The sequence below is a fragment of the Moschus berezovskii genome, chromosome 5 (assembly GCF_049115385.1).
Source record: "Moschus berezovskii isolate FMDL1 chromosome 5, NW_MosBer_1.0, whole genome shotgun sequence".
Classification (NCBI taxonomy): Eukaryota; Metazoa; Chordata; class Mammalia; order Artiodactyla; family Moschidae; genus Moschus; species Moschus berezovskii.
The window spans coordinates 38,349,506-38,362,246 of record NC_142464.1 but is presented as its reverse complement, the minus strand read 5'-3'; the positions used below and the strand labels follow the sequence as shown (position 1 = coordinate 38,362,246).

The 12,741-nt window shown below is 37.3% G+C and overlaps 1 protein-coding gene across 1 annotated transcript in view; it reads left to right on the top strand.

The window, feature by feature from the left end:
- The window catches only part of GRID2 (glutamate ionotropic receptor delta type subunit 2), a 1,729,520-nt gene extending 1,720,963 nt beyond the window's left edge, over positions 1-8,557 (top strand). Inside the window, exon 16 of the mRNA XM_088836035.1 lies at positions 8,399-8,557. Coding sequence (XP_088692161.1) covers positions 8,399-8,557 — 159 coding nt within the window. The remainder of the gene's footprint in view (positions 1-8,398) is intronic.
- The last annotated feature ends 4,184 nt before the right edge of the window (positions 8,558-12,741 follow it).

The following is a 12,741-nucleotide window of genomic DNA, read 5'->3' as shown; positions in this document are numbered from 1 at the left end:
GAGTTTAGATCTCATTTCTTCCACTGCTTAGCTGTTGGATCTTGGCCAAACCATTTGACGATCCTCAGACTCTGTTATTTCACCCCTTAAATAGTTTATACAATCATTAGGATCTACTGAGATTCCTGCTTCATAGTGTCATTGTGTCTATGAGATGATTAAAAGTTTATTATTCTAAGTGAATCATTGCAATGCAATGTCTTAAGTACTGTGGTATTGTATTTATGTGACTCTACATCATTCCTTCATCTTCATTAAGTCCTACTGTGGTACTATATCTGAGTGATGAAACTCATGTAAACTCCCCAAGACTGCCTCCTTTCTAAAAATAAGAGGTTTGGAATATTTATTGATGATCCTTAACATCTCTAAAAAAAATGGCAATGAGCCCAAGGGGAAACTGTATGGAACATCAGCCCATTGTTCTTTCAGAAAAATATTTAGATAATATCCACTTAGACTTGGGGTGGGGGGTAGAATAGAAACAAAAGAGTAGAAAATAGTCAATCAAGCCAAGTAACTATTTATTTTAAATAAATAAACATTTGGAAATTAGCTAGTAACTAAATTTTTTTTTAATGTATCATTTCACAATTCTAGTAGTAAAATAGAGATGGTATGGTTATCTGGTAACCTTAATCAATAAAAGCAACTAATCAGTATGATTGGGGTAGGTGTGGTGTCTCCAGTATACCCTTTAACTCTTTATTGTAATTAAAAGTTTAATTTAAAATCTGATTGAATTCCGTCAACTAATCAGTTGCTATGTCTTGCTTTTGTTTCAAAAGAAAAATTCACAGGTGTCTGTTTTCCCAAATGGTTTCTATAAACATGGCTGGAAAAATGTTCAGTGAGACACTAGGAAATCTTATTTTAGTCATCAAATAAACAGAAACATTGCTAAGGCTGGAACTCATCAGTCCATCTGAAAAGGCTCAATTTCTCTTACATTTTGCATATTTTTAAAAATAAAAAGCACTTGTATTTCCTGGCTTGGGGTTAATATACAGTACACGTGAGTCAGATACCTGGCACACCAGACTTCAATTTATAGGTCAAAGATACCACCTCTGCAGGAAAGCGGAGAGGCAGAAAACAACTGCAACTATGGAAAAACAGGATTTCTAGCACCATTAAAATATATGAGGTGACAACTGATGTGCTGTGCCACAGCAGTGATCCTGTGTAAACTGGGGCCGCTGTGTGCTGCTCCCTCAAAACCTGTGGCTTTCCCTGACCTTTATAAACTGGAGGACATTACATGGCCCTTTACATGCAGGCACTGCCACAAAGCTGGAAAGTGTTGCAATGTCCGTTAAGCATCTGTGTATCTTATCAAATTTAGGATCAAATATTTTGGAAGCGTCTGGTTTCTAGAAATGCTATGCAACAATAAGTAAAGGTTCAGGATTAGTATACGTGCATCAGAAAGATAAAAGTCCTTCTTTTGCATTCTTCTATGTATTTTTGTATTGTATTTAAGATTTGGTTTTGGTTTAAATAAAACAGCCCCCTTAAACTGGTATCATTTAAACATGTTTCGTGAGTCTCCAGTATGTACTATTATCAAAACATTTTTATGTTATTTATAGATATTTATACAAATATTTACAAATAGTAACCCAGATACATGTGGAAAACACTCAAGAGATATTGTGATTATAAAAGTTATTTTATAGTATTCCCAATTTGTTAAAATTATCCTCCCATATTATTGTTAAAAGTTTGCATTTTATTAATATATGAATAACTGAGTCATTTCAGGAATCACTTGCTCTCTTTCTTTAAAGCTGTGGATATAAGGACCAAAGTTAAAAGAAACTGTGGCAATTAGTTGGTTGATTTTTGCCATTTAAGCATAAAATATGTTGGAGAATGCTGAATGAATTCAGTGATACCACTAATTATTTTCCTAGAAATCAGTAGATAATGTCATTAGCACACACATAAACAGTGTTCAATACATTTATTAAACTGAATCTAATTTAGTTGAAAACAATCAACTGTTTGCTGGTCAGATTTTTCCTAAATCTATCATTCAGTTAGTAGCATTCTGTTTTTCAGTAGGCGAATGAATTTCTTTATACAGAAATAAACAATACACCTAATTAATGTAGATTGGTTTTCTAAATCAATAAACTACCAATTTTATAGATAAGTTTGCTTTCCCAACTATTTTGATTTTATAAATAAAAGGCTTCTTTTAGAGACTTGAGTAAATTTGAATTTAACTACTATTTGAAGGTCGTAAGTTGATAAGTTGGTGTATGTGTAAATTTAAACTGCACTGTTTTTCCTTATTTTCTGTTTTTTTTTTTATTTTCAGTTCCAAGTTCTAATTCAGTGACATAGTCCTGAAAGATTTGCCACATAAAGTATAATATGTGAGTAAACAGAGATGTTTTAAATAAAACATAACAATTTATTTAAATAGTTTTAGTCTATGAAAATAGAAATACTGATATAGCATATAAAATAATTAACTATTCTATCTAGACTTTCTGTTACTAATAGAGATGGTGCCTTCTAACCAGTTTTACAATACTTACAGCAGCATTTCTCTCAACTTCATAAATAGGAAGTTAAAGCACTGCACTTTCTCACATCATTTTATAATAGGACTATGTGCCATGGAAAAAATGGCAGATACATTGATGCCATAACAGTAGTGTAAAAAGGTAATTTATAACTATAGGGGGAATTTGGTTAAACGAGCAAATGTGCAAATGCATACAGACACATTTCAAGTTAAAGTACTCTCATGGGCTCAATCCAGGTTAAAAATCTCACCAAATGCCTACTTTATTTAAATTTCATTGTATGTGTTCCTTTAATACAATTGTCTGTGTAGGCTGTATTGGATGTTCGTGTTCTTCTTATGTATTCTGATGCTGTTTTGGAGAGAGAAAACCTAGCTTCTGGGCCCAAATCTTTCTATTACACAGTGACTGTTTCAGACCTCTCTGCTGATGTTTCCGATTCCTGGGAAGTTCTCTTTGCCACAGGGCGTGCCCTGAAACACATCAAAAGAACAAAGTTCTACAAAAGAAAAAAGAAACTCAAGTAGGCTTGAACATACAAAGAGAGCAAGAAAGAGATGAGAAAGGGGCCAGGCAGAGTGTTGAATACAAAATGAGTTCAACCAGCCCCAGGAGCTCTTCATCACTTACATTTATCTTATTCCGGGAGAGGGGCGTCAAAACCAGCCTGACATAAACCACCCACTGCCATTGACTTTGACTCTGTGTGTGTGTGTGCTGTGTATTATACATAAAAAGGAACAGATTTCATGAAGTATCACTGTTACCCCACAAGAATTTTTTTAAAAACACTTAAAAACACAAATTACTAAAGTCCTGAAGAAATAAATTTAGCATGCTTTTCACTTAACTAATCTATAATGTTTTTATCGAAATCTTCTAATTGTGCATTGCTTTAACATCTTTGCTGCAGTATTCATACTGTACACCTTCTGTCCTTGTTATCATAAAGGGATATGAGATTTTCCATTCCTACTTGGAATATTTTGTACATGTTTAATATTTCAGGGTCAAAACTCGTGGTTAAATCTCTGCAACAAGATAGTTTCTATATGATAAATAAAAAGCAATTAAAACGCAAATGGTCTGAAAAAGGAAGGAAATAAAAGAAACATTTTCTGAGCCTATGCTAATTCCATCTTTGAAACTAATGTCCCTAAATTCTGACTCTCAGTGTTCTTCAAAAGTATTTCCAATTAATAAATTGTTCTGACAAATTTTACTATCCCACTGGAATCGTGATCTTAAATGTTTGCACAATTTTTCTATAGATAGAAAGTGTAATGTCAGGTCTGACAGCACTTACTCCTGCAAAGGAACGTCGTTTAAATTTTGCTGGTTCAGAGGTAAGTAAATTAACAGTGAATGGGAAGAGATGAACTTCAAAAAGAGAGAGAGAGGGAGAGAAAGTACTATCAAAAAGACATTTCTTATTAGCAAGATTTAGAAATATTACATCAGGGGCACATTTAGAACTTCAGTATGAGTTTTTGTTATCAAGAATGACTATTATAAGCAGTGGGCTCAAGACTGTTTCTGATGCATAAGAAGTTATAATCTAACATGCTGATGTCACTTTCCTAATACAAATCAATTGAATAGTAGTGTATGTCTATCAGTATTATGACATTTTATTTTGTGCTTACCTGAGACTTTCTAATTTCTCCTTTACTTGAGTGGTTCTAGATGACTTGCATGTTATCATTATAGTATAATAATTATTATGTGTTGCTTCTGTTAATTGATATTCAATATAAAACCTAAACTTTTTTTAAAAGATGTTTCAAAAGGTCATAAGCACATGTAGGTGTCAGGTTTTCTTAGTAGGCAATGCCAAGCATGGCTCCCACATGGCCTTACTTGAACAAAGGGTTTCAGTCAGCCAGCAGTCGGGAATGAAAAGGTAGAGTCCCCGAGCCCTGTTTACATGTAGCGGAATGTGCAGCCAGAAATTCAGTGGTTTTTTTTCAGCTCATTCATAGATGGCTTCTCTGTTTCAGTTTTCTTCCATTTTCTTAAGAAAATAAAATCATTCAAAATTTCAAACAGCTTGGAGTTTGAGGCAATTGTGTGCTTCTCCAATACACCAGTAATATCAACATAAAAGTATATGATTCCACTCTCATTTCAAGAATGAATTACCCAGAAAGACCGTCTTGAGATAGAGCTCTAGCAAGAGAGGGAAAAATAGAAGTTATAAAGAAAAATCAAACAGGAGTTACAACTCTGAAAGTTGATAGTCTTGATCCAATTTTTTTTCTACCTTTAAAAATCAGCCCTATCTCAAATATACCACTCAAATTTACCACCTGATTTTATGTGATTGAATTTTGGTTTTGCATACCTTGTTTGCGGTTAGCATTTAAACCACAGCAAAGTGTAAATACAATAGTGGAATGGACACTTTCCTGAAGATTAAAAAGCAAAACAACATAAAACTCTACACCAGGGATTGCGTGTGATATCTTCAAGGCAAACAGTTATTAGAGCTTCAGTGAGTTGGTCAAACTGAAAAGGAAGAAAAGCACCTCACAGCCTCAGTGTGGCCCTCAGAATCCTACAGTTCAAACAATTTAACTGCAGGCTTTACAAGTTGGAGCTCAGGCTGGTCCACCATGACGCCCCTGAATGTGATGGCCCTCTTAGCAGACAGTGACTTGCCTTCAGGTCACAAGTCCAGGCCAGTGTCTTAGGTGGGCCCTCTCTAGGCATTTCCTGGCTTCCTAAGGTGTTCTATCCTCATAGGGGGACATCCTTCTCCAGAGGACTGATGAAGGTACAGTTCAAACAATGCATTAATAAACCACTTGAAAAGCCGACCATTTACTAAATCAAGGTCCAAGCTGCTGGAAATAGAATGTTGTCTTTTCCGATAATATATCTCACAATCATCTCAAAAGTCAAATATCTAAAACCCATCTCTTCTTCAAATGTTTCGGTGAAAAGAATAAACATCCATCTCTTCTTCAGAGATGACCAGGGCTGAGAACACAGGCTCGGAGGTGAGATGGACCTCATCCAGTCTTACTCTGCTACTTACTAACAGTGTAACTTTGAAAAAATTTCTGAACTTGTCTAACCTATTTTCTTATCAGGAAAACAGAGACGATAATAGTTCTTATCCCAGGATTGTTGTAGGGAACAAATGGGATTGAATCAGAGACTAAGCCAAAGTGCCTGGCATAACCTATAATAAATAAGCTTTAGCTATTATTATACTTTAAAAAAATCATCTTTCACTCATGCTTCTTGATCTTTCTTATCAGTCAGCATTAGAGATCCATCCACTCAAAACTGTGCCTTTTTCTCTTCCATTCTTAGAGCCTTGGTCTTAGAACCTTACTTCTTTGTAACTAGATTGCTTTAACAATAATTTCAGTTGATCCCCTGACCTAGATTTACTTCAGTCCACCCTGTATATCACTAATAGTTTGATTTTGCACAAACAATGCTTTCTGTCCACCACTGTTAAAAATTTTTTTTGATTCCTTCTTTCCCACTCCTCTGCCTAGTTTTTAATAACCTATACATTCTAATTCTACTCATTATTTCCTGATACAATATCTAGAGGGTTTTTTTATAGTCTTTAAAAAAATTTTTTAATTGTAGTATAATTGCTTTACAATATTGTGTTAGTTTCTGCTGTACTGCATAGTGAAGCAGTCTTTATGTATACATATAACCCCTCCCTATTTTCTAATTTTTTCATTGATTTCCTCACATAGTCAAAAAATATTTACTGAGGGCCTACCATGGACCAGATGTTAGGGATTTAAAGATAACTGGTTTACAAAGATATGCAAATAAATAAAATATTCTCCCTGTCATCAATTAGATTGTAACAGACAATAGATAATTAAGCAGCTTATTAAAATAGACCAGGTAAGAATTCTGAAAGAGTATAGGAAACTTTTTTTTTTTTTAATTATACTGCTGTCCAAGATTCTGTCTTTGAGCAGGAAGGCCTCAAGATATATTAAAATTAAATGACTACAGTGTAACAAATATTGTTTGTCTCACTATTTCATGCTCCCAGGAGCCATAGGGCCTTCAGAGTTTGTGTATTTTTGCCCTTAAGTAAAATCGCTGTTGACCTGTCAAAATTCTAGCTATCCCCACAAAACCAGTCTCACCTCCTCCATGGTTTTTTCCTTCATTATTCCAACACTTCATCTTTGTCCCTAGAACTACTATACCTATTAATCTGCATTACTTAACTTAGTGCTTGGTTCTTTGGATTTTTCTGGTGTTTGATATTGTTTTGTGTATCATACACTGATCTCTGTAACTAGATTCTGAGCCTGTTAAGGGCAGAATTCATGTTTTAAGCAAGTTTATTTTCTATTTTCCAAAGAAGCCAACTTGATTCTAAAACAGATGTAGTAACAGATAATTAGTAATTAATTAATTTATTTTTAATGGGGGAAAGTGTGGATTTTAAAAACAAGTATTCTTTACATTACTTTCTAGTCCAGAATTCACTAAAATTTGTTCCACGTAGCAAATGAAATAAAAATTGCTCAAAAACTTAGAAGTGTTGGTGATATACTGAATTGAACATCGTTGAATAAGATTATTTACTACAAAACTTCCTAGAGTCTGCAAAATGAATCTACTTAAGTCTTTGAAAGAGGTAGAAATTATTCAGTGTACCCCAAATCTACTTAATGACAAAACCCATTTCTTGGAATTAGTATTCACTGAGCTTACTTTGGGAAATGTCTTCAAAAGTCTTTGGAGTTGACTTCTATTTTCGGCTTAGTCAAACCATATGCATTGCTGAAATAACTGTTTATTTAACTCAATTAACTGGTAAGTGCTAACAATCCACTAATAATTTTTAAAAACATTTACTCTTCTCTAAATTCTATAACATTAGCAAAAATTTTTATAAACAAAATTTTAGGCCCAAATTCTAACAGAACATAGAGGAAAGATCACATTGATCCCTTGAAGCTGCCCAAAGTTAAGCTTCCTGATTTGTGCCTTAATTCAAGGATCTTTCTGTTGATCTAAATTTATATGATTCTGCTATTTAAAGGCTGAATTATGGAGTCTACACCCTTGGATTTTAAGAAAGAGGGAAGTTCTTTTTTTTAAAGAATCTATTTAAGTGGGTTGTTTAAAATGCATTTAACAACATCAAATTTGATTAGAGGTTACAACTTTAATAAGATTTATATATTTATCATTAATTGTGCTTAGTCATGTCCTACTCTTTGAGACTCCATGGACTACAGCCCACCAGGTTCCTCTGTCCATGGGGTTTTTCAGGCAAGAATACTAGAGCAGGTTGCCATTTCCTACTCCAGGGGATCTTCCTGACTCGGGGATCAAACCCAGGTCTCTTGCATCTCCTGCATCGGCAGGAGGACTCTGTACCACTGTGCCACCTGGGAAGTCCCCATACTTATTAGTGTTTTAAAGTTTATGCTATAAAGTTATAACTATAATTAAAAGTCAAGATCAGAGATTCAAGATTTAAGGAGACAGTTTCCAGGGTATCGCGTGTGAAGGTCTACCAAGACCAACTTGGTAGAAATCTCTACTGACTCTCCTTTGAGGGTGATGCTAACTTTATTTTCTGGTGAAGATATCCAAGGCCTCATCTAGTTCACCCAATGTATCCTGGGTGAACCCCAAGGCCCTTCCTGAATGGAACCAGCAGGCAATATGCTCTGCTTTCTTTGGGTGATTACGAGTCCTTTGAGTTTTGCAATGGCTGTCATTAAGCTCCACTTTGCTTACAATGGACCTTTAAAGTGGAGCCAATGCAGTATTCCTAGAGGTAGGACCACGGGAAGCCAGACCTTATCTGAACTCTACCTTGATATGCCCTTATGCTTTATTTCCTGCAGGCTTCATCCCTGCAGAATGAAACTACAACGTCTGAAAGAAGGAATGCTTGGCCATTAAGACCATGTTTGAAGCTTGGCGCCAGCACCTGGAGAAGCCAAGCATCCAGTCGTGGCCTGAACCAGTCATCACAGCTGGGAGGACCTCTAGATGACCCATAACCTACAGCAGCACCAGGGCTGCTGACCTTTTTCCCACCTATTGTTTTCAGGACCCACTCGATCCTGAGTGCCCTAAACTGGTGAGCTGATGTCTTATATCCTAAGTTAAAAAATTCTTACTCAGTTCAAGGAAGTTGAACTCACCAGCTTGTGACATCCACAAATTTTTGCTGTAATCCACTCATAGAAGAGCAACAATGTGACTACTGCTTTTAGCCACAGGTCGTGGGGTCTTACCGGAGCCAACCCATTCATCTTGGAGGGGTGCTTCTATGCCGTGGACTTCTTGCCTATGTGTCCTGGTCAGGAGCACTCACACTGGGGTCCAGGTCTGAACCACAGCAGCTTTGTCCTCCAGCTTCTACCTGTTCAAGGTTAAACAGTATAAACTGTGGGTCCTGGGACTTCTGATGGCCAAGTGTCAAGAAGACCAACATGGAGGACTGAGGAGAATGTGCCTTGGCAGAACTGAACCAGAAAAAAAGACAGAGGCCTCTCCCAGACTTTACTGAGCCACTGGTGATTGTGATTAAATATCTTTGGAGAATTTTATCACAGAGCTCTCTCCATATTACTAAAACAATGGTATCTTCATATTTGCCAAAATGAACCATCTTTCTCCATGACAAGAGACATTGCGTTTACCCCCAGTGCCCGTCAAAAACCTACATCTCCATGGATTTCTGGCTAAAATAGAGCTACCAGTCTGAATCCACATCTAGTAAATTTGTCATTGTAGACAAAGATCATTTGGATCATGAGATGACACCCTGGAATAGCAGTGCCTGTGCATACTACCCACCATCAAAATAACTGAGTTTTCCCTATACCCAGCACCACATTCATCTATAATACCTCTTCTGGGCAAACCAATCTCTTACAAGTAAAGTATGGAAACATCTCATGAAGCATCTTCATTCCCTGTGAAGTCAAACAGTTCTTATTAATGACATGTTATGTGCCCAGAATAGCATTGACTTCTGAGTAGTCAATGGTGACTATGTTACAGTGCTTTACCCCTCAGAACTTTACATTCTAATGGGGAAATCAGACTATGAAACAGAATGGTGAGTGCTAGACCAGTATGATGATGACCACGAGAATTCCCTCATCTCTGATCTTGGACCACCCAGAAAGCTCCTAGTTGCCCAGGTTGCCTCAGATGATCTCCTAATATGCCAAAGCAACCCAAAAAATTCAAGCCAACAAGCAGCAGTCCCCAGGGGAACCCCTGCAAGGGGGGATCATATGGATTCTGGTTACTAAGGTATCGTTTCTAAGCCACCTGACTTTTCAGTAAGTTAGGTACACTCTTACTAAGCGCCTTCCACACTCTGTCATCAAACTGGTAGCCCTCAGGTTGTAGCTGCTCATAGGTGGAATCAAGCTATGAAGTTGGAAGACATGGCTTGGAGTCTGGGTCCTGGCACTTACCATGACTATGGGCAAATCACTTAAACTCTCTAGTCTTTGGTGTCTTTCTTTGCAAAGTAACATTGGAAACGTACTATACCTACCTCACAGGGTTGTTGTGAGAATCAAGTGAAAATGTATGTGAAAATGTATGTAACTTTGTTATTTTTAATCACCCCCATTTTCCATGGATTCTTCCTCCTCCCTACCAAATACAATATTATAATTTACCAGAAAAAGCTTTCTTACCACCTTCATGCAAGTGAAAGGTACAAAGATGATGAAGTGTGTGCCCTCCTGGATATTTGGCTTCAGTCTAAGGATTTTGACGCCTCACAATATGACAAGGATACAATCCAGAGAACCAAAGCCAGGGCCCTATTGCCATATAGCCATTCCACCATTAACACACCTCTGGACTTAGACACCAGCCAGCCCTCTTGATGGAAGGTTTTCCTCAAGGCCATAGTAGAGAAGTCTCTCTTGGCCCCAGAGAACTGACCAGACAGTCATGATTCAGGGAGTCCCCTGGGCTTTGGCTACTAAAGGAATCACCAGCCAGGCCCGTGAAGAGCTCATCTTCTAAGACAGAATGAGAAGACTTTGTTACAAGGAGACACTGACCAACTTAAACGAAACACAAGCCACCCCTGACTGCCCAACCTATTATAGTTGAGCTGGCAAGGGAAAATTCTAGACATTCATTTATAGCAAAGATTTGGTGACACATCCCTTCTTTAAGCACACTTTATCCCTAAGGCCAACCTGGCTCTTATCGCTCTGATTTTGACTTGTTTACTCCTTGTCTGTCTAACAGACCTGTGATAACTGTGTTCCTGGCTTTCAAGTCTCATGTATCCCCCTTACACACACACACATACACCAATGAGGAATCCCACCCCTGTTTCCTATCCTACCCACATGGCCAAGCCCTAGCTTGGCCTTCTGTTTCTGGTGATTCAAAATGGATTTTGGATTGACTAATCTAATTGGAGTCCAATCTCAGTGAAGTAGTCTATCCCAGTTTGAAACACTGACTCTATTTTGGTCCTGAGTAGAAGTCCAAATAGAGTATCTATGGAGCCATTGATATCCAGCCATCCACTAAGGGAAAACAATGATTTCATCTTTCTACATAAAATATACTTCTCCTAAACTAAGAACATATTAGCATGTACCTCCAGGGACAGCACAAAGTTTCTATAAAATATCTCTTGAGTGAAGGGAATGATGATTATATACCAAAAGATGAGACAGGATTAGCATCCTAGAATCTCTGAAGTAAGATCTTAAGTCTGAAATAGGAAATTTCAACTATAACTCATTCCTCAGGTTCTCAAGGCAAGGAAAGAGGAATTTTAGGAAAAACACTGATTGTGTCAATTTCCAAAATATTTTTAAATGTGATGAAAAATAATTCACAGTCTTCTAGCTATATGTCAGAATAGCTGAATCTAATATGCCAATTCAGTGAACTGAGAAATTCACAAATCCTTTCTTTAGGCGGTAACATTAAAATTTCATTTTAAGACTTAAAAAAAAATCAAAGATAATTAAAACAGTGTTTTATAGTTTACAGTCACCACTTGCTATGGGAAGAGAGCCAGGGAGACTCAGAATCCCAGCCACCCAAGGTCAGAGGCACCGAGCCAGAGGACCCAGAGGAGATCAGGCCCATGCCAGGAAGAAAAGCTGTTGCTGAAATGACAGACCAAGCATATGAAACAAGATGATCTTCAGGTCATGGTAACTGAGAAAGAAGAATAGACTGATCCAAATTGAGAAGCAGATTAAGATGTTGGAATTGGTATCAGGACAAATACGACTGGGCAGGAAATGGAGTCACCTACAGCCACGCCATGCTTATCTTACAGTAGCCTTTCTTATGAGTTGCAATATTACATCCTAGCTTTTTTGTTTTTTTTTTTTTTCAGAAGTAATATCCTGAGTATCACTGATGTCACTTACCTAACCAGCCCAAAATAGAAAACCCTTCCTTACCCACAGACATACCTTTTATGATCTTGCTTGACATAATTTGCTTTCTCAGAGAGTTTTAGTTTTTTCATAAATCTTTGATAAATTATTTTATCAATAAAAATTTCTCATTAAATAATTTCCCTGGTTGAATTCTAATTCCTTCTTTGGTGATTAAAATTGGTAATCAAAATGAATGATTTCAATAGTTTATCTGTCCTTGCCTGTCCAAGGCTATGTGAGAGGGAAAGGATATCCCCTCATGGGTTACATGTTAGCGAGCTGGAAACAGTTAAAGCCAAACACCAGGCAGGGACAGCCAAGGGGATGTTTACTAGCGACACACAAGGAGCACTGCAGTTTAACCTTCATCTGCAGACTGTATCTCTGTCAGAGGCACTGTTCTCTCACTGCCCCACATCAGGATGCGGACACACTGCCGAGTGAGATACAATGCACAGGATGGAAAAGAAAAGTGCAGGCAGCATTTTGCAGAAAGAGGTATCTGAATGCAGAGATCAGCCACTCCCCATCACTGGCAGGAATGCCAGGCTTTTCAGAAAATCACATTAGAAGTTCCAGCAGTAGATGGAACCCGGCCAGTAGACACAATGGTGGGGAGCCGGGGGAAGCTTTGTAATTAGAGACTGAACTCTGAATACTTGCAAGCAGACTAAGAACTCTCTCCCGTTGTCAACAAGGGCTGATTTTTTAGCTGAACCTAGTAAGACACGAATACTTGTGGGAAATAAAGGAAGTCAGTGGATTGTAGCTGTCGGGTTAAGAATGAAGTA